General features: G+C 38.5%; 1 protein-coding gene across 2 annotated transcripts in view; it reads right to left on the reverse strand.

Annotated features, from left to right (window-relative positions):
• Window positions 1–700: 700 nt before the first annotated feature.
• Window positions 701–21,466, reverse strand: part of lrrc45 (leucine rich repeat containing 45) — a 30,650-nt gene continuing 9,884 nt past the window's right edge. For both annotated transcript variants that reach the window (XM_061094390.1, XM_061094391.1), the window contains 10 exons: window positions 18,941–18,999; window positions 18,623–18,700; window positions 18,291–18,426; window positions 15,046–15,123; window positions 13,952–14,063; window positions 11,799–11,869; window positions 11,248–11,340; window positions 8,834–9,007; window positions 6,850–6,997; window positions 701–6,583 (listed from right to left, as the gene is read on the reverse strand). In XM_061094390.1, the coding sequence (XP_060950373.1) occupies window positions 6,384–6,583; window positions 6,850–6,997; window positions 8,834–9,007; window positions 11,248–11,340; window positions 11,799–11,869; window positions 13,952–14,063; window positions 15,046–15,123; window positions 18,291–18,426; window positions 18,623–18,700; window positions 18,941–18,999 (1,149 nt within the window). In that variant the 3' untranslated portion in view covers window positions 701–6,383. The remainder of the gene's footprint in view (window positions 6,584–6,849; window positions 6,998–8,833; window positions 9,008–11,247; window positions 11,341–11,798; window positions 11,870–13,951; window positions 14,064–15,045; window positions 15,124–18,290; window positions 18,427–18,622; window positions 18,701–18,940; window positions 19,000–21,466) is intronic.

Raw genomic sequence — 21,466 nt, forward strand, 5'->3', positions numbered from 1 at the left:
CGAAGTCAAAATTACAGTATAACATATATTTGGACAAGCATTAGTTATGCTGCTATAGGCTTAGATTGTCAGGGGACACATAATACATGGAGTTTTTCTTTCCTCCTCTCCGTCTTCATCACGAGTGTCTCATCAATACATGTTAATAACTTGACTTCTTCCCTGGAGTCCTTGTGCTTTATCGTTGCAAAACCAGGATTGCGGCTGCAACACATCGTGGATCATGATTGTGGATTGTTATCGTCGACCAGGGAAGCAGGTGAGAGTGGATTACTATTACAACTAGATTGCTAGATATACAATATGCCTACTCACATAAACAACATTATACCGCTATCATTAGGGGCAGGGCTGATGGGCTGCCTGATGGAGGTGCTACAACAACCTTCTAAAGTGCTAGAACTTGACAACTTTCATACATTTCTAGGCCCAATTGAGTAGAAACGTTCATACACTCTGAATTTGAGCCTACAGTGCAGCATTTTTGTAAACAGTACTATATACAGATAGTGGAAATTCTTGATGAATTCATTTCCGATGTTCACAAAGATTAATGATAATTTAAATCTTTTGTCTGCTTTCATTGAAAACTGTTGCTGTAGCTATGCATCAAACGTTGATATTCAGTTTTACAATTGATCATACTTTTTTGGGGGGGGGGATATACATTCTTTAAAAGTCATGAAACCAATCACACACATCAGAAATGACAAACCTTTATTTTAAATATGGATCTTGCATATGGGCACTGGCGGTTTGTTAATATGGGGTACCACCCTTCCAACATCATGAGAAAAACAACATTTAATTAGATAATAGTTTACTCGGACAATGCACCTGGTAAACAATTGTATTTGGTTAATTTCTGTCTAAATACATATACTTCCTGGTGTGGGCCACCTGCCAAAAGCGAGTGAATGTGGGTCCTTAAACTTTTGGCAAACACAGGACCTGAGGTTGGTCTTGGTTTTGATTTACATTTTTTAGCCAATGAAATTGGTCAACCCTTGACACCGTCTCAGGTAGATCCGCTGTCACTGAGTTACTTCGGCTGCAAGCTGAACAACAAAGCTATGGCGACGTCAAGTGGAATTATGGCAAATCCAGTCATTTCTTCACAAAAACACCGTTTCACCAGGTGTTCAATCAAAGAAAAAAAGGGAGCTTGGTCCAGACCGACCCGATTTACAGATTCAGGAGGTTGAGGAAGATATGTGGTGATGCTGTGGGAGACATCTGCAGATTTGGGGGGGCAATTGATCATGTTACTCTATTGGTGTTTGTATATTGTTTCACCTTCTGGTCCCTTTGATGCATCGTCTACTTTAAAACATCAGCTGCTGCATGAGTTCTCCTTTCACCAGCTTCCAGAAAAGTTCCATAACAATACAATACAACTGGTGACCAACTGGTAACTGGTGACCAAGTCTTCAGATGTAATAAAACAAAAGAAAAAACACAAAATGCCTCCATACTGCTTGTGTGGTGTTATCCAAGTGTCCGCAAGCAGCTACATTCATATTTGACTCTAAACAGCGTTATTTACACCATGTTTTTAAGCCTATATGTCTTCTGATATCTTTCGACAAGGTGTGTTCAGGGACTGACATTCGCTACTTTTAGGCTTAAAACATGATGTAAATGACACAGAGTCGAATATGAATGTTGATAGATCTATTGTATTCAATACATTTATTAGCGGCAGAGTTTTTTGACTAACTTTGTAGGAATGGGATCTAAGATACTAGTTGTGGCTTTAGTATAGGTGGAATAACTGAGGTCAGCTTATCAAGGGTGATCGGAGAGAAGCTCTAAGTAATAAGTAAGGATTCTTAGCTGTTCTTGAGGTTTTTGTGCTTGATGATGTATGAGCATCAACTAAGGGTTGGAGATGGTTATCGTTAAAGAAGTGCTTAAAGACATTGCTATTTAGGGATGGTGGAAGACTGGATTCAGAAACTTCACAAGTTGTATGTAGTTGCTGAAAACCAACCTCAAGACACACCACAGCACACACAGACTTGTGCAGACTGGGAGGGCAGCTTTAGTTATAATTACTAGTATTACCTGGAGCTGTTATACCATTTTTCAATTGGAGAAACTAAACATCAACTTTTGGCTCATTACCATGGCAACAGTGTTTGATGAAATTCAGCATATCCATAATCTACCACGTTTAAAGGGTCTTCTGACCAAATTTCAGCTGGATGTGGATAACTTGCTGGGATGAGTACATCACAGTATAAAGATTGACATTTCTTGTAGCCAGTAGGGGGCACTATGAGAATTACTGAGTATTGGCATGTACAGTCCTGCTCACCATTATTGGCACCCAAGAAGTTTAAGTACATAATGTGGAATATCGCCTGAAAAAAATGAATCAAGTGAAACAACTTTTTCTATAGAGAATTAGTGTTTGATACAAAAGAACAAATGATCAACAACAATTTAAAACAATAAACAATAAGGGAAAAAAATTGAAAAAACTTAAAGCTTGCTGTGTCACTGATATTGGCACCCTTTGCTGTAAATCAGTATGGAAACACATTATGACTCACCTGTGGTCAATCACAAATGAAAATCACCTGTGACAAATTGTCTGTGGCCATTTGACATGAATTAGCCAATGAATGATGACTTCCGTGTTTTAAAAAGCCACCTGTAATTCCCTGTTCCTTTGTCACCATGGTGAAGACAAAGGAGCTGTCTGAGGACATCAGAGGGGCTATTATTAGCATACACAAGACCTCCAAAAGGGTATAAGGTCATCTCCAAAGACCTTGGTATCCTTGTTTCAACAGTGCGTAATGTTATTAAGAATTTTAACAGCATGGAACTGTCAAGAACCTCCCTGGACAAGGGGGGGGAAGAGAAAAATTGATGAGAAGTCTTCGAAGGTTGGTGCGAATGTTGGAAAAAACAGCACATCAAACATCCAAAGACCTGAAGGCCAACCTGGAACAGTCTGAGGTCATGGTTTCAACAAGTACCATACGCCGCACACTAAACCACACACGGCTTTATGGGCGAAGGCCAAGGAAGACACCATTGCTGAGGAAAAGAAATAAAAAGGAACGACTGATCTTTGCCAAAGAATACTTGGACAAACCACAGTCCTTCTGGGAAAATGTTCTGTGGACAGATGAAACTAAAAATATAGCTTTTTGGCAATGCACACCAACAGTTTGTTTTCAGACAGCGCAATGAAGCCTACAAGGAAAAGAACACCCGATCAACAGTTAAGCATGGTGGAGGATCCATAATAGTGTGGGGCTGCTTTTCTGCATCTGGTACTGGAGGCCTCGACCGTATCACAGGAATCATGAAATCAGAGAATTATCAAGAGATTTTAGAGCGAAATGTCCTACCCAGTGTAAGACAACTTGGTTTGAGTCGAAGATCATGGGTCCTCCAGCAAGACAAAGACCCAAAGCACACATGTTGTTTTTTTTTCAAATGGCCAGCAATGAGTCCTGATCTCAATCCAATTGAAAATCTTTGGGGTGAGCTGAAATCTGCTATTGGGGAAAAGAACCCTGCAAATGTTCAAGAGCTTGAACAATTGCCAAGGAAGAGTGGGAGAAAATACCAGCTGAGAAGAGCAAGAAGCTTATAGATGGCTACAAGAAACGTTTGGAGGCTGTCATCACTGCCAAAGGGTGTGAAACGAAATATTAAAGAGGGGTGCCGTTATTGCTGCACATGATGTTTTTCTTCTTTGAAATTACAATATGCACGTTGAAAAAACAATTTTCTTTGTTAAATTACTTTGGACCTCCAATTAAAAGTTCACATTTATTTCTGAAGATATGATACAGGTTATGCAAAAAATGTAATGGTGCCAATAATGGCGAGCAGGACTGTATTTGTGTTGAGGGTTAGACCCTTATCAAACGTGAAGTTTGGTGTAGATTGAATAATGTACACTGAGGTTACAACAACTTCCTGTTTCATGGCAAAATATTGAAATTAGATGCCACCCCGGGGAATCGCCCTGTGATAAAAACTCACCGATTGCCCTGACAGAATTTGATCTTCCAGGAGGAGCTCATTAAAGTACGATGTGTGTGAATCGCCAAAAATGACGACTTAATCCAAAATGGTTGACTTCCTGTTGGGTTTGGAATATGGGGACTTTTTTGAACGTCTGGGCATAATACATACGGCAAATGATTTTCAGGCATATTGGAAAAACCTGCTACAGGCGCTGCACTTTATGGGGCACTATCGACATTTTATTTCTTGAATTTCACTTCGCTAGTACTGAATTAGATCCATACACTTGACAATTATTGCACTTTATCCTACAAAAAATGTGGCTGATGGGATAATGATTGATGTTTCCCATTAAAGCATGACTTTCATTCAACATTCAAAATGTAAGCTACTTCTACTCAATCTGAAGATACTTTACTTATTATGATGCGGTATTGTGTAGTCGTGATCAGTGCTTTTCAGAACCTAAACAGTGCAGGAACAACAAAAGGAACTGATGGAATTTAAATCAGTTTGAACTACCTTGAAAATTAAAGATCTTGTGCTGTAGTGTCAAACCCAGTGACCTCAAGTATCCCCAAGCGACAGACCTACTACAATCAAAAAAACGTTGTATACAGTAAAATAATAGAACAATTAAGATAAACCACTGATACATTCACACATTAAGAAAAATCACCATACAGCTTTTTCCCACAGAAATGACCACATTTTACTACAGTTTGACTGATACAATATTAAGGCACACTTAAAAGTTCATCGTGTAGAATGTAGTGACATCTAGTGGTGAAGTTGCATGTTGCAGCTGAATACCCCTCACCTCACCCTCCCCTTCCAAACATGAAAGAGAACCTGTGGTGGCATTCAGTTGATATAAAAAGACAAACAGTGTTTAGTTCTTCCAGTTTAGGCTACTGTGAAAAATCTGGCGGCCTCCGGCTATATAAGGTGGGCCCATTCTAGGGTAAAGAAAACATCACCATATGGTTTAGATGATCAAACACCAGGGAAAACATCACTAGGATTTTATTTCTGCCCATAGATCTCTGACACCTAAATTGTACACACTTAACCGTAAACCCATAACTCAGTTTGAAGGTTGTCTCTCAAATAATTCTGAGACTGGGAGAAAAAAAAGAACGGGTTCCAAGGATTTGCAAATCTCCACAGATGATGTCATGGATGTAAGGCTGGCACTCTTTGGTCCAGCTAGCTCTATAGCTCCACAGACTGTTGTCAATCTGTTACCCGGTCGACCATTTTGGTTCAGACTGAAATATGCTAAGTTCCAACGGATTGCTATACAATTTAGTACAGTTTGTCATGGTTTTTTAATGGTGCACCTTGATGACTCTGTTAGTAATCCACTGACTCTTCAGCTAGTGCAATGAGTTGCATAGTTTTGAGTGAAATGTTTCAACAACTGTGGGATAGATTATTGTGAAATTAGTTAAACATATTTATTTTTCCTCAACATGAATTGTAATCAGTGTGGTGATCCACTGACTTTTCATCTAATGCTGGTTGTATATTGTAAATATCAATCACATTTCCATAGACTCAGCACCTGCTTAAAATTTTACAATGAAGGATTATTAATGATATTTCTGATGTGCTCGTTTACACTTAAGGGGGTTTAGAACATCTGTATAAACCTGTCTCCACCCTGACTGATCATCTATCTACATATCTTGACTGAGTTATTTTTAGTGAAGCCACTGAGCTCAGTTTTTACTATTAGTGACTACAAACAAATCATAGATAAATAGAAATTATGGACAAATGAAAGAAAAAATCATTATACCCCGACTCACTCACTGTGAACACAGCAGGAGATCCCCTTTCTAAAGGACTTTATACTAGGCAAGGTGGAGAAGTTAGCATAAACTGAGGAGCCTCTCACTCAGTGTTACGCCCGGCCTAGGAGAAACCTGAGCATAACACAAAGTTTTATCATCTTAATTTTTCATTTTCATTTGCGTTCACAGATGCATCTCCTCCAGAGATAATACGAAGTATCTGCTAAGTTTAGTTCATGACATGAATTTTAATTTTTCTGTGAACTATCACTTTAAGGATAGAGGCTGTTAGGGCAATACAGCATAACAGTTCAATCTGGCAAACTGATGACGTGCAAAACAGTGAACAAAGCCAAGTTCCAACAGTTATAATTAGACTATTTAAAACCTTAATCTCTTGACTGTACTGTATATGTACATTTTGTTGTGGTCATATCTCACTGACCAGTGCCAGTTATCTCCAGTATCACCACTGTTAAAACTTTGCAAATTCTGGAAATTGTGATTTTTTATTTAGCGAACTCCCCTGACCTGAGCAGGATCGCAGTGAGGGCTTATTGGACATAGTTAAGGTGTTGAGTTCTGTGGTCATTTCTTGGGGCTGCTGCAGTGTCCCAGAGGCGAGCCCTGAACGTAGGTGAGGAAGGCACTCTGCAGGTAGCTGGCTCTGTTTGTCTCGTCCTCCCTCATCCTCAGGATATCTGCCTCCTTCAATCGCAGCTTCTCCAACATGGAAGACATCTCACTCTCTTTGTCAAGGAGCACCTCTCTGTGGTTACTGCTTAAAACTGCAGGACAGCAAGCAACCGATAAATATATATTTATATTTTACAACAGCGTAATAAAATTATTCAGATTTCAAACGTGATATATTTGAAATCTACAATGTTGGAACTGGTTCAACAACAAAGTAAAACATCTAAAACAAATCAGTTTCAATGTTTTTACATCTGTAAATTTTGCTTGTCTATATTTCACATGAAGGCAGTTTATGCTACTGGTGTCAATACATTTATTTATGATTGTTTGCAAAAAGTTAAAAAAAAAGAATTACCTTTATTCTCTCTCTCCAGAGCACAGATCTTCTCTTTGAGTCCTCTCTGTAGTGTCCTCTCTGCCTGTAAATGTCCAATTTGCTCCTGCAGCTCCAACCTGACCTGGCTCACCTCAGCCACCTTCTCCTGGTCCTTACCTAAAAGCTCCTACAACAACACCCCACCTGTTAAACACCTAAAGCATGTTGAAGCTAACAAAAACAACTATTTATATGTCAATTCTGGAGGCATATCAGATGGACAATACCATGGTACAGTAGCCTTAAGTGTTAAGGGAATGGTTTGTCTTCGCCAGGATACAGAAGATATTATTGTTAATGATCAATAGTTTTCTCCCTCTGTAACTTTTGGCAAGACCCCTTAGTGTTTATATGTATTAGTACCATTAATTAGTGTGGTAATCCTGGCATTAGGTCAATGGCTGATTCTGTTGCTGTGATGAATCTAACTATTGGTAAATGCTGCGGGGTGATCAATCTCTCGTTGGTTCCCTCTGAGCACACATTATCCACCCATGTCCTGTTTCATCTTGAATGGAGTCTTTTATTTTTCCTTGAACTTGGAACGCATAATGCAAGCTCTAAACAAGAAGCATCAGTTACAAACTTTTAACTGCAGTGGTGTTTACCTTGTCAGTTGACTCAAACCACTCTACCAACTGTTGTCACAACAGCTAGAAGCACTAAAGGATCATGTGACAATCAATCAATGGCCTTGACAATAACCCCACACAAGTAAAATAGTTTGGTCTTACGAACTGTCCTAAAGTGCAGTTGCCTTCAGGCATTTTTTCTGGAAAACCATGACCTGGATGTGTTTAAGAACCTCAAGCCTGGTGGACACAGGATTTTCAACTCTTGACCAATTTCAAAAACGTGGGAAACCAGACAAGTTTAACCGATTTTGAATCTTATAATCGTCTGAACGCAGAAACTAGATGATTTGCCCTGAACGTAAGATCACACACTTGCCATTTGGAGAAAACAATCTCAAATTAGCGATTCCAGAAACTTGAAATCTCACAAGAACCTGCTTGATTCTGAAAAGGTGCAGAACAGGGAACAAAACAAAGTTTCACCAGTTATAAGTTAGACTATTAAAAACCATAATTTCTTGGCTGTATATGCACATTTTTTGTAGTCAAATCACACTGACTAGCACCAGTTTTTACCCATATAACCACTGTTAAAAAAAATATATTTAGGAAATTGTGATTCTTTTTATTCATTGGAATCTCCTGACCTGAGCAGGATCCCAGTGAAGGCTGAGAGGACACCGCTGAGGTGTTGAGTTCTGTGAGCTCTGCAGCGCGAGCTGGAAATGTATTGTTGTTTTTGTATTGCATTTGTACAAGTACGCAACATTCGGTTGGTGACACTTCCCAGTCAGCTTGCTCTCATTGGCTATTGCGGGTTTCTGGCTATTGCAGATAATAACTGTGTGTACTCAATCTGAATGAATAAATGTTTAACAACAGTTTCTTTTACTGAAATTAATGCATCAGGGAAAGTGAGTCTTGAGTGCTTGTTTGGATACTGAAAGAGATGGAGGAGACATGCTACCAAGTGGAACGGTCACAGATATTCTGTTCTCTCTTGCTGCAACGTGAAGTTACATTTTTCTTAAGGTGCATATCAGGCAGGCCATGTGGCTACAGCCAAACTCTCCATGTATTCTTAAAATCTTTAATCAACATCATTAGATTGACATTCTCAAAACTGAAGTGAAACAACAGTGAAATTATTTTAGGTGCACATCCTTTTTTTTAAATAATTCTACTGGGAATTAAATATCTGATGATGTGGCACAGATCAGATAATTCAGATTGATATTCACTGCGATGTTATTCATAATACAAAAATAATGGTTAAATTAACATGAATATATGGTGTGATCCCAGGAGCTACATATAGAATATAATGATGCCTACACATTGTGAGCCTGGCATGTTCTTATAGTAACAGGAATGCCATGGTTCCTCACCTGCTGGAGCTCCCCTATCCTGCGCTGAAGTCCGTTCACCTCGATGCTCTGATGGTTGGTCTTGGCCTTAATCTCAGAGATGGTTTGCTTCTGCTGGGAGCAGTGGAGCTGGACCTCCAGTAGGGAGGAATGCACCGAACGAAGCTTTTCCTCTAAGGATGACACATGCTCCTGCTGCTCAGAGGAAATAATAAGAAGAAAGTTGATGTAGAGGAACTAAAGGAGGGACAGGTTGTATGTGGAGGTACAGTATGTTTTGGCAATGCATAATTACATCTGAAATATCTGGAAAATTCAATAATCACAATTGCATTTGCACACATATGGACTTTTAGTTTTCCAGATTCTTTTATGATAATCACAATTCTTCTTGTAGATATAACTTTCATCAAGCGTCATAGTCACAGCAAAGATATGGAAGCATGAGTTGATACTGTTTCGAGTCGAATTTGAATGTCAGAGCTTACGGCTTACGCACCTTTGGATGACACCACAGGAGCAGTATGAAGGCATTTAATGTTTTTCTTCTCTTGTTTTTATATGTTTGAAGAGTTGGTCACCATTTACTTCAATTGTATTGGATTTGGATGCAATGCTGTTTAGCCCTGAAACTCCAAAAGTGTTTCGTGGACTCAAACATTTTACCCACCCCTCCATCAGCAAAGTGGTGAGTGGATAATGAGTACATTTTCATTTTTGGGTGAACTATCCCTTTAAGGGTGAAGACAGGGAACTGTATAAAGCGACTAAATATGATTTTGAGAGAGCTTTCAGGAAAGCTAAAGCTGAATAGAAGTGGAAATTGGAAAACAAACTCAAGGCCAATGACTAGTAGGGTTGTATGGCAAGGCCTTATGAATTATAAAACCACTGTCTCTGTAGTCAATGATGACCCCAAGCTGCCTGACAGCCTCACCGAATTCTATTGTCGCTCTGAAAACAACCAAAGCCTTATAAGACAGCCAATAATGGCCAAGCCCCTAACTCCCCTCTCTGTCATGGAGGAGTATGAAGTGAGGAATCTGCTGTGAAGTAGGACAGCAACAGGCCCTGACCTTTTATATTCTGCCAAGTTAAAATGTTGTACAGATGAACTTGCTACAGTCTTCACTGATATCTTTAACAGTTATTTTAAGGAATGCAAAGTTTCTGCTTGTTTTAAGGCTGCTTTCATAATCCCTGTACCTACGAAATCTATCATCAGTTGCCTGAATGATTTCAGTTTTGTCGCATATTAACTTAATTAAAATCTTTGAGCACCTCGTACAGGGTTCTTGCACCATTTTAAAGTCAAATTTAATGCTTTTTAAGACCTCAACAATGTTAAACATTTTCTTTGATAGAGAAGATAATGTATGTAAATCTTTTATAAGATTAATAAGATAACAGAATGATAACATGCAGTAAGGTAAGTGTTGGTACTATAAACTAGTGTTTAAAAGTTAACCTTTTTTCCCTTTTTTTTGTTTTATGTAAGTTGTTAGATTATACCTTTATAATAATAATATAATATAATAATATTTAAAAACAGTAATATTGTTTTAGCCAAGTTAAGTTAGTTTTGGTAGTTTATGCTTTGGTTTTGAAGGTACTGAGCACCAGTTGATATTATATATATGATTTGGGGGCATTTTTTACCAGTGCAAGAGAGATGGCAGAAGACATTACCTTTTGTTTGTTTGTTTGTTTGCAAAAATAAATCACACAAAGTGTGACTCAAGCCTTGAAAATGGACTTATTCCCTGCGTGAGGTTTACTCCTCAGGTGCCTCAGTGGCCTTTTGAATTTGAGTTTATATTCATTTGCTTTTTCTTGCCATTAACAGGCTGGTCTCTTTCTGCCCTGTAACGGTGGTGTTTTCTCCAAAATACAGTATAACCTAAAGAAATAGTCTAAATGCTTCACACTGCTTCTTTTTTGAATTTGCAGTCGTTTGATTGTGTTAAGAATTTCTGCTGTTGAATGGTTCACACCCTAGAAGTGACATTACTGTTCGGCATTACAGGGCTCATTGCAGTTCCATAGATGACCACTGAATTTTGTGGCGCTGTCTCGTGCTCTGCTCACATGAATACTTAAAGATTAATTGTGTAGAATTAAGTGACATCTAGTGCTGAAGCTGCATGTGAATACCCCTCACATCACCCTCCCCTTCCAAACTTGAGAGAGAATATGTGGTAGCCTTCAGTTGTCATAAAAACGAATAAGGTGTTTAATTTGGCATAGCATTTCCCTGGGTCCTTAAAAATCCACATGCAGAGGCAACACACAGACAGTCACAGAGCTACTGTTGACTTAATATATGTTATATTGATTGTTATTTTTTTGTCTTTAATCGTACCAGAGATGTTACAGTTAGTTTTCAGGACATGCCAGATTGTGCCCTTTTAAACATGAACACTCTGAGCGCTGACCTCTTTTAGTTGTATCCGTTGTCCCTCCAGTTTGAAGATGTGTTCTTGCAGAGCTCTCTCACTCTCCTCTAGATTACAATTCACATGCTCCACCTGTAAAGACATTTTAATATTTAGAATATTGTATTTTTTTAAAGTCTACATCTGTTACCATATTGAGTTTTAGGAAATCATACAGAAATATAAAATAAAAATGTCCATTGATAACATAATTACCATTCTGTGCACTATGTACACTAATTAACATTTTCCCTTGAAAGCTACAAGTTAATTGTGACAGATTAAGTGTGTTTGTAAACTTTTCTTTGAAAATAAACTTAAAATTCTCTCAAAAAAAAATTCAGGTTTGGACTGGTAAATTTTCCAAGAGAGAGAGCGCAAGCTCGAGAAAGAGAGAGAGGCCATTACTCCTGTGACTACAATGTTACAGATACAGGTGCAATCAACAGACATACAATAATAGGAGCAAAAGCGCAAAAAAAAGGAAAGGTAATCAGAATGGTCTTTTTCCTTAATGATGTTGCATTCTCTTGCAACCTGCGTAGAAGCACCTCTTTCTGTCGGAGACTGTCCATGTCCCTCAGGGCTTGCTTGGACCTTCGTTTCTCTGTTTCCAGACGATCTAACAGAGGGGGACACAGGACATATCTGTTGGGAGTTGCTTAACAAGGACTGTCTGTTTGCATGCATTTGTGTATGTGTTGTGTTTATGCTTCCACGCCGGCGACAGCCAGTGGTCGGGGGCACTTTGCCTCAAGGAGGAACTGATTCGATTTTGGCAGTCAAAGGTCACATTTTTGCCTTGTAATGGTGATATTTCTGGAACACCATAAAGTAATCCTTTCAAATAAGGCACAAACATACACTTGGACTCAGGGCTTAACTCACTTGATATTGGTAACCAAAGGTGAAAGGTCAGGGTGGCAACACAAAGTATGTCAATATTTTTCTTTAACGCGATAGCTTAAAGGGCCCATATTGTGTAAAATGCATATTCTGGCCTTTTACTATCTGTAATTACTTGAAAGGGGGTCAGTAGGTACCTTCAAAGTACTACAACAACAGTAACTACGCAGACTTTTTCACTCCATTTAAAAAATATGTTATTGAAACGTCTTGTTTCGTACATCCTCTCCGTATGATGTCATCATGGAATCACACTCTTCTCTCAGCCCCACCCAGCCGGTACCAGTCCAGCCTCCAAACCCATCCACCCACCAGTGTGGGTTTGACTCAACATTTACCTTGTTAATGTTTTTTTCCCTCTACAATTTCTTCAACATATAACATAAAGCATCACATGAATAAATGTATAGTCTTCAGTAACTGCACTGCTTTTGGTAAAGGCTTACTAATAATTCATATTAATACATAAATTATTAGTAATAATAACAATATATGAAATATTATTATTGTTGGGACATTTTTGTGAAACCAAAGTTCGGCCTACATGGGTAGTCAAAAGCCTGATGCCGCATGTCCTTTGTTCCAGAGAAAACTAGAGCCTCCCGAACCCAGTCTCCCAGGGGCCTCAACATCTCACAGAGGTGTGAAAAAAACCTAGGGACACAAGTTTCACTTCTTATTGGTCACTCTGGGCCCCATGAACTGTGAGTCACCCGGCCAATATAAGGCTTCTTTTCTTTCTCTTTTCTACAATCCGTCCGAGGGCAGAAGGCTATCCAGCCTCTTCTCCTGCATCGCCGAGGGGAGAAGCCTGGTTTCTCGAGCTCACATCTTCTCTTTCCATCCAACTCTTCGAGAGGAGCACAAAATCAATTAAAGTTATGATTTAATATTAATATTTTATATTTTATTTTGATAACCAAATGTATTGAATGCCGAAAGGCACACCATTTTATGGTATCACGTTTAATGCATTATTGCACAACATTATTATTAATACTGTGTGGGAGGGGTTTACCCACAAGTGTGTTATAAGGACCCAGGGTAACCAATAGCTACAGATCTACCAGCCAATCACAAGTGACTTTTTGTTTCAAAGGTCTGTGGTTTCATCCAATGATGAAGTGAAATAAGTTCTCACAAGCGATTTAATTAAAGAGGCAGGCAAAAAACAGACTATTCTGTCTGGAGGGCCAGAGAGAGGCAGAAGATAGGACAGGGAAATACACATTGCAGTTTTTTCGACTTTAAACCACTGATATATCATCTTAGGGGTACCAATATCTCAAATTAAATCCCAGAAAGGTGTAAAATATGGGTCCATTAAGATTAGTTTGAGGGAATGTCATAAAATGGTGTTACATGACCTTGCGTTGTTATTAACTATATCGGGAATGCACAAAGGGATTTAATCACATCTGGCACAAACATCATTTGGACTCAAGGATGACCTGAATATAATTTGGTCAAAGGTCACTTTGAACTCACAAAGCAAAGGTTTTGCCTTTTGAATGCAATATCTCTGAAATACTTTGAGGGACTGCCGATAGGGAATGTTATTACATCTGGCACAATTCAACTTATTAATTGATTAGATTTAAATTTTAAATTTTTTATCAGCTGTTACTTGGATTCAAAGATAAAGTGATTATGTTTCAGTTGTCAGAGGTAAAGGTTGTAGTGACCTTTATATGAATTTGGAACAAAAGTTTGTAGAAATATATATGCAGAAACTGCATTGGTTGGCAGAGGCATACAACCGCAGTGCAATTGTAGCTTATGCATGTATGAGTGTTACCTTCCGCCTGGGCTAGTCGTAGATTGAGCTCAGCTGTACTGTTGGTCAGTTCCTGCTTAAGCTCAAAAATCTGTTGTTGTTGTGACTTACACCATCTCTCCATCTCCCAAACCTATCCACACAAACACACATTCACATATACAGTTAGGTTGACATCTATCTGCCACAGCCGACACTAATGTATTGTCCAGTAGTCTTAAAATTCACTGTAGCACCTGATTTATATTTAGACTTTTCTCCTACCAATCTCTTTGAACAGATCCCCAAGCGTTGGACACCTTAACCATCAGCATGTCTTTTAGACCCTGTTCCAACTAGAAAATTGTCAGAATTTCTTTTAGCTTTAATAAATTCATCTTTACTGCAGACTTTTCAGACTCCAAATGTTTTTTAGGACTCAAACAGTTCACCCACCCCTCCATTGAAATGGTGGTGAGTAGATATTGAGTAAATTTTCATGTTTGGGGAAGCTATCCCCTTAAGGTTGGTTGGGTGAGCCATTGAGGGCAATTAGAAATGGTTGTATGTAGTGTATTGTCTCATCCAAGAGATTTCTTCATTTGTAACTAACCTCTGAGGGATTGTTATCAAGTCCACTGAAGTCACTTTGTTGTTTTCTTGGACCGCTGACAAGGAAGATTTGGCTAAACTCATAAGTAATAATATTGATAATATCAAATCAGGAGCTGTCTCCTTGTTTCCAAAGGGTAAGAGTTAGAGTTACCCCTAGGGTTAACCCAAACCCAGGTTTTGAACTAAATCTGGGCCAGCAGCGTTTAAACTCGAGAATTTGTTGAGGTAGCATGTAAACAAAATGTTATAATTGGAGTAACATGAGGCCAAGTGTGAATGGTTGTTTCTGGGTTTCTCTCTTTAATATTGGAAGTTGGACCGTGCTGTGATAGAGGTCTTATGTTATGATTTGGGGTTATGTAAAAACAAAATTACACTGAATTGAATTTATAGGGATCACAATCAAGCGTTGGTCTGTGTGTGTATTTGGTCGGCATCAGCATGAATGGTTCAAGTGCAAATACTAAAAACATAAATTCAGTTCATTCAATTCATTGTTTCTGAACAAAAATTACTCTTACTTTATTCCTGAGTTGGCTGTTGGTTTCTGAGAGGTTTTGCATTTCTCTAAAGAGTTTACCCTCTCTCAAAACACAGTCCTACAGAATGGAAAAAAAATATGTTACATTTTTTTTAAGCACCTTTCATTTACAGAGGTATATCAGGGTGCTATACAGGAACATTAAAGAAAAACAACACAGACTTTGGAGAAAATTATTTAAAATCTGAAAGCACAATTTAAAACAAATTTCAAGTAAAAGGTAAAATAAATAAATAAAATAAATAAAATAAATAAAATAAATAAAATAAATAAAATAAATAAAATAAATAAAATAAATAAAATAAATAAAAATAAATAAAAATAAATAAAATAAATAAAATAAATCTGTATCAACAAAAAATAAGTAGAGAGTGAGAAATAATATAAATAGATAAAACCTTGTAAAATAATAAAAATAGAATGAAATACAGTGGAGTGAATTGCATATATTTCTCCCTCTCTCGTTGCTTTCATCACAAACATAATTTGATAACAATAAGGAACATTGTTGTATTTATGAAAGATTTATATCCTTAACAATAATTTTGTAAGAACAACATGTCATTGACATTGTCATGCTATACTAAGCTGACACTTACCTCTCCTCTTTTTGTGACTTCAGCCTTATGAAGTTAATTAATTTCAGTCACATGTCTATGCTAAACCTATAGTAAAAGCCCTTTTGACTACATTTAATTAGGAAAGGAAATAAACAGACTTGAGTTTAGATTTCCCACATAACCCAATGTCCCAGATTACTCGAATTCACCCTACTTTTCTTAGATGAGTCAAATCTTTCTCAACCTGCTCATTTGTGTGTAATAAATTGTCTTTTAGGTGAGTGACGAACCCATATCTCCCATCTTTACTGCAAAATATAAAAATTGTGACATCCAGTATTAGATTTCTGTGATGCATTTGGATAGTGATTTCATAAGACCATAATCATTTGATGAGAGATCTAGGTAAAGCTGAGTGTCGTCCGCATAACTATGGTTGGCAAGGTTATTGTTGTGAATGATATGGCCCCATAAAAGTGGAAGATATATGGATTGAACAGAACTGGTCCCAGAATTGATCCTTAAAGGACACAACAGGTCATCGCCATATTTACAGTGTCAAAGGCTGTAGTAAGATCTAACACCACCAAAATAAAAATTTTGCCCAAGTCAGTGTGTGCATAAATGTATAACGAATATATATTATTAATTGTGTCAGTCTGTGATAATTTTGTTTTGCAGGATTTCATTGGACAAACATTGATGCTAAGCAGATAATAGCAGGAAACAGACATTTTAATTTAATGTAGCTTTGCTAAACACTCAACATTAGGGTTGCAAAGGGGCGGAAGGTTTCCGGTAAATTTCCAGAAACTTTCCGGAAACTTTCCATGGGAAGTTAACTCTGGGACTTCTGGGAATTTTGAAAAAAAAATACGCAAATTAAACGCTGAGCCATAAAAACATCATTCAAAACTCTATTTTAAAGATGTATGGAATGATGCACACGCTGCACGTTGAATTTAAACCCTCCACTGTGCATTCTTCCATCACATGCACAGATAATTCCCATCATCCTGCACACTACAGCAGGGCTATGGAGGGCTGCTGTAGTGTGCAGGACTAGTCAGGTAAGTTTCCATGATATTACTGGGAAAATATATTAGCATGCTGATTGAGGATTGTTCATCTGTTCATCTAGCCTATTTCCATTGATTTATCCATCAATTGTAAAATATTTTTACAGACGATTCCAATTGTTTGCATTACTGTTTTTCTACAAACTTTTTTCTCATCTTATTCTACAGAACAATGCCATGTGCACTATCTCATGTGTGGAGACATTTCACCCCATCCAATGTAGAAGGAAAGGCTGTATACATTTGCAAATACTGTGCAAAAACCTTTGTTAAGAATGACACAATGATGCACAGGCGTATAAGTGCCCAAAGTGCTATGAGGACCATCATCATTTACCCACGAACCTCTTCATTGAACGGGTTAAATACAACAACAAGCGGAGAATCGTGGGGCTGACCGGCGCGCTTGAGAATGGACGCTGCGCGGCGCGGCCGCTACATTGTGTGGTGCTGCTTCTCGTCTGTTTCAAATACATAAGTTCCCATACAAGTGAACTTTTTCTACCCTTTTAGTCGATCGAAAGGGGTTGCCCTCCCTCTGCCATTTTCCACTCGCACTGTTTTTAAAATACCGCCGGTCACCACACACACAACTCGCCTCCTTCACTTTACAGCTGCATGAGAGTGAAGGCCAGTCAGCAGGGATGTTGAATGCTTTTGGGGAAGGAACCGAATTGAAAAAAATGCCAAATAATCATTTCAACTTGATAAAGGTAGTTTGGAGATCGTTTGACCCCATAATCAAAATCGTGATTTAAATTCGATTAATTGCACAGCCCTAATTTATATATACATTAGGGCTGGGCAACGATTAAAAGTTTTAATCGCGATTAATCGCATGATTTCCCTGATTAATCACGATTAATCGCATTTGTATATGCAAACACTTTTAACATCAGCATTTAATACAGTAGCAGTTAAATAAAATATTCAGTGTAAATCTCAACTTAACAATGTTATCAAAGCAAATACAAAGTTAAAGCTCAATGCCACTGCCAGGGCATTAATGTTATCCTCTTCGTTACTCCTCCCTGCGTCTAACGTAGTCTGCCGAAGCCTCGCTCCACTCGCTGTTTTGTTGAGTGATTTGCTGATATCAACTGTGTGTTTTGCATTTAGGTGATATTTTAGACTGGAAGTGCTCCGGTGATAAGAAAATTCACCTTGGCAGTGGCTACAAATTACTTTGGTTCCGTCTGGAAGAACTTTAAAATGAAAATGGCCATGTAAAAGTTCCGTAGCCTTATCCATGGTTGTTTATCCGCCAATTATTTTCTTTTTTCCGGTTCCGCAGCAGTCAGCAACAGACTTTCACAAAATAAAAGCCTCACAATAAAACAATAAATAATCAAACCTGAGTTAATGCGAGATAAAATAATTGTCTGAGTTAAATAAGTGATGAGTTAACTCGATTAAAACGAGTTAACTTGCCCAGCCCTAATATACATCAATGTACTCTATTCACAACATGGTCTCATATCATTCATTTCTAAAACTGATGCCTTATACTACTTAAATATTCTAGTGCTCTACAGTGTTTTCTAACCATAGGACATTGACTGAGTGAACTGTGTTTCCAGCCTTACCTCTTGCTCTTTCTTTCTCTCTCTACTCTGTCTCTCCATCTGTTCTTCTTTTTCAACCTTCACTTGAGTCAGCAGTTCTACCATGTTGAGATTTTTCTGCCCAGAGAGAGCGAGGGCCTCCTCTGTCATCTGTAGTCTACAAATCAAATCATTAACAGATACAAGTTTTAGTTGGAGCACCATCAATAAAGCTAGTATTACTAGGCTGCAGTATAGATAATGGACAGATGGCTTACGTAATGCTGATTAACGTCACATAGGTTACACAAAACACCAAAACTGTGCCAGTCTTCATATCATGAACATGGAGTAAAGAAAGATGAACTACGTACTTGGCATTGAGAGAGTTGACAGCTGACTTCCTCTCATTCAGAGCTTCCTGGAGTTGGCCTATCTGAATAGAAGTGGATCTAATGAAGCAGAAGGGAGATAAGATAAACATTTTACAATGTTAATATTTTTTGGGGGTAAAAAGTGCAGTGTGACTATTATATTTGGATTATAATAGTGATAACATGCTATATCTATCCAAGTTTTATTTCCATTTCAGTCCAAATATAGAGGGTTTTATTATGAAATGGAGTTTTGTGACTCTCAGTTATACAATAGTGTTTATGTAAATAATTAAACATGATAACACATTCTCGCACCTTTTAGAACATCTTATCTCCTCCCGCTGGCTGTCTATAGTTTCCATTAGACTCAGGACCTGTAAGAGAATGAGCATGAGTGTGTTTACAGTCACAAAGCTGTCTGTGTCTATAATGGTTATTTCCACTGTGAGGCGCAAGTGTGCTGCGTTGCCCATTTTATTCATTAACCTTTGATTCATTTACTTTTTCTATTTTAGTATTTGTCTACTAGTTATTATAGTTTCTTCACTGAGTTGAGCAAGATTTATCGTTTCTTACAGTTTTGGCGTATTTTATTTTACTCCCAGAATGCAATTTCTTACATGTGACTTTCTGTATAATCAGCATGAACAGACTGATCAATATTTTCACTTCGCAAGGTTTAAAGTGTTTTCACTACAACACACCACAAGGCAATGCATTACGGATTACTATTAATATACATATATACATTATAAAAACGAATTACACATTACTATTCTGTATACCTGGTGCAGGTGGTGTATTGCAAAGCATAGCAATGCATTGCACACATATTATTATTGCTCGGGATTATAAAGCATGCCTAGTGGTGTGCACACTATCGGAGTGCATGCTGGGAGATTGTGGCGTGTGAGTGAGTGGCTGAGCATGGTTGGCTTGCCGTTGGCGTGTCAGACACCATGGCCAGCGGGAACTTAACCCCCAAAACTAGGAAACAGAAACTCCAGCTCGGTACAAACCAAATGCAGCTTATTTTCTGATCATGAAGCAGCTGTGATCAGAGAAACTGTGTTTACATTTTTTCCACTGATCTTTAATGCAAATTTCCCCATTGTGGGAAGTATAAAGGACTGTGTGTGTGTGTGTGTGTGTGTGTGTGTGTGTGTGTGTGTGTGTGTGTGTGTGTGTGTGTGTGTGTGTGTGTGTGTGTGTGTGTGTGTGTGTGTGTGTGTGTGTGTGTGTGTGTGTGTGTGTGTGTGTGTGTGAACGTGAGTGGCGTTCGCTCTTGCTGGATAACTGCAAAATGTACAATCAAAATGTTCATTCACAACACTGTACAAGGAGCCACTGCAGAGGGCCTGAAGAGCCGCATGCGGCTGCAGAGCCGCGGATTGCCAAACCTTGCCCTAGACCAAAAGAAAGGCGTTTGACCGCGTTGAAACCAGCGCTGAAACCAGCGCTGAACCCAGCTTCTCCATTACTTACCACAGGAAGTTGTGTTAAGTGCTGGTTTCATAGCTAGGTCAAGGGGCTGTACAGTGACGTTGAGAGTTTGCTAAAGTTCAACAGCAGTCAGAGGGCTCCTTTTAGAGTGTGTAGTCGTCAGCCAGGCCTGTGCTCTGTCAGGGATGCTCTACACACTCTCCCTGGAACCTATCCTCCACAAAATCGTTCAAGCCTTCAGGGTTTGTTTTATTTTGGTTAAGTAACAACATGATAATTATATGCCTACGCGGACGATCTTTTTGCAGACGTCATTAAATATTTAAGCTTCGCTTCAGAAGCAAGGGTTAACTGGAAAAAAAGTGAAGCCCTCGCTGTCAAAATGAAATGTGTGAGAGTGAGTATGATAGAAAGAGCATGACATAAATAAAATATGATCCAATTAAAATGTGGAGGCAAAAATGTATGTAAACTCCTAATTTGAGGGAACTTGTTGTATTGTCTGTTCGTATTTTAATCATATAAAACTGCAGGATTATTAAATTCAGAGACAGCTGTGATGTCCTCAATCTGTAGAATTTAACAGAATTATTATTATATGCTTGTGTTTGTACTGGGGTGGTTTGGTTTGGTTCCATCGGTCGATCTGTGTGATACTGGAGTCAATTCAGCACAAAGATCACAGATCACAGATCAATGGAATCTATATCCGCTAATCAGACATTGCAGATCCCTCGTTTCCTCATCCTTCCATTTGCTTGCATCCATCACGCAGAATCACGCACCAGTATCACGGCAGTATTTATTTATTTAGAGCATCAGACCGATTATCTCACGCACAGTGTTAAAAGATATTATTATAAACTGTAAATGACTATGAAATGTCTGTTACTAGGCGGTTTAATGGAATCTGAATGTAATTTGATGCCAATTGTTTTATATATGGCGGCTGTGGCTGAGGGGTAGGGTAGTCGTCCTCCAACCTGAAGGTTGGCGGTTCGATCCCCAGTCTGACCCATCTGCACGCCGAAGTGTCCTTGGGCAAGATGCTGATCCCTGAATGGCCCCCCATAGAATAAGAAAGTGCTGCGATTAGATGCACTGTTTGAATGTGTGTGTGAATGGGTGAATGTAAAACTGTTCTGTTAAGCGCTTTGAGTGGTCATCAAGAATAGAAAAGCTCTATATAAATACAAAACCATTTACCATATATTTTGTCAATTAAAAGATTCTTGGTGAACAGATATGTCGCAAGTAAATGATGTCAATGATGAAGTGGATCAATAATCTGGCTTCAGTTCATCACCATACGTCTGCATCGCCACTTTCCCGTCTCCAAAACATTCGTACGCATGGGTCACAGTTTGCTTGAAAATACGCAAATGTTCCCGTCAAGTT

The sequence above is a fragment of the Limanda limanda genome, chromosome 21, assembly GCF_963576545.1.
Source record: "Limanda limanda chromosome 21, fLimLim1.1, whole genome shotgun sequence".
Lineage (NCBI taxonomy): Eukaryota > Metazoa > Chordata > Actinopteri > Pleuronectiformes > Pleuronectidae > Limanda > Limanda limanda.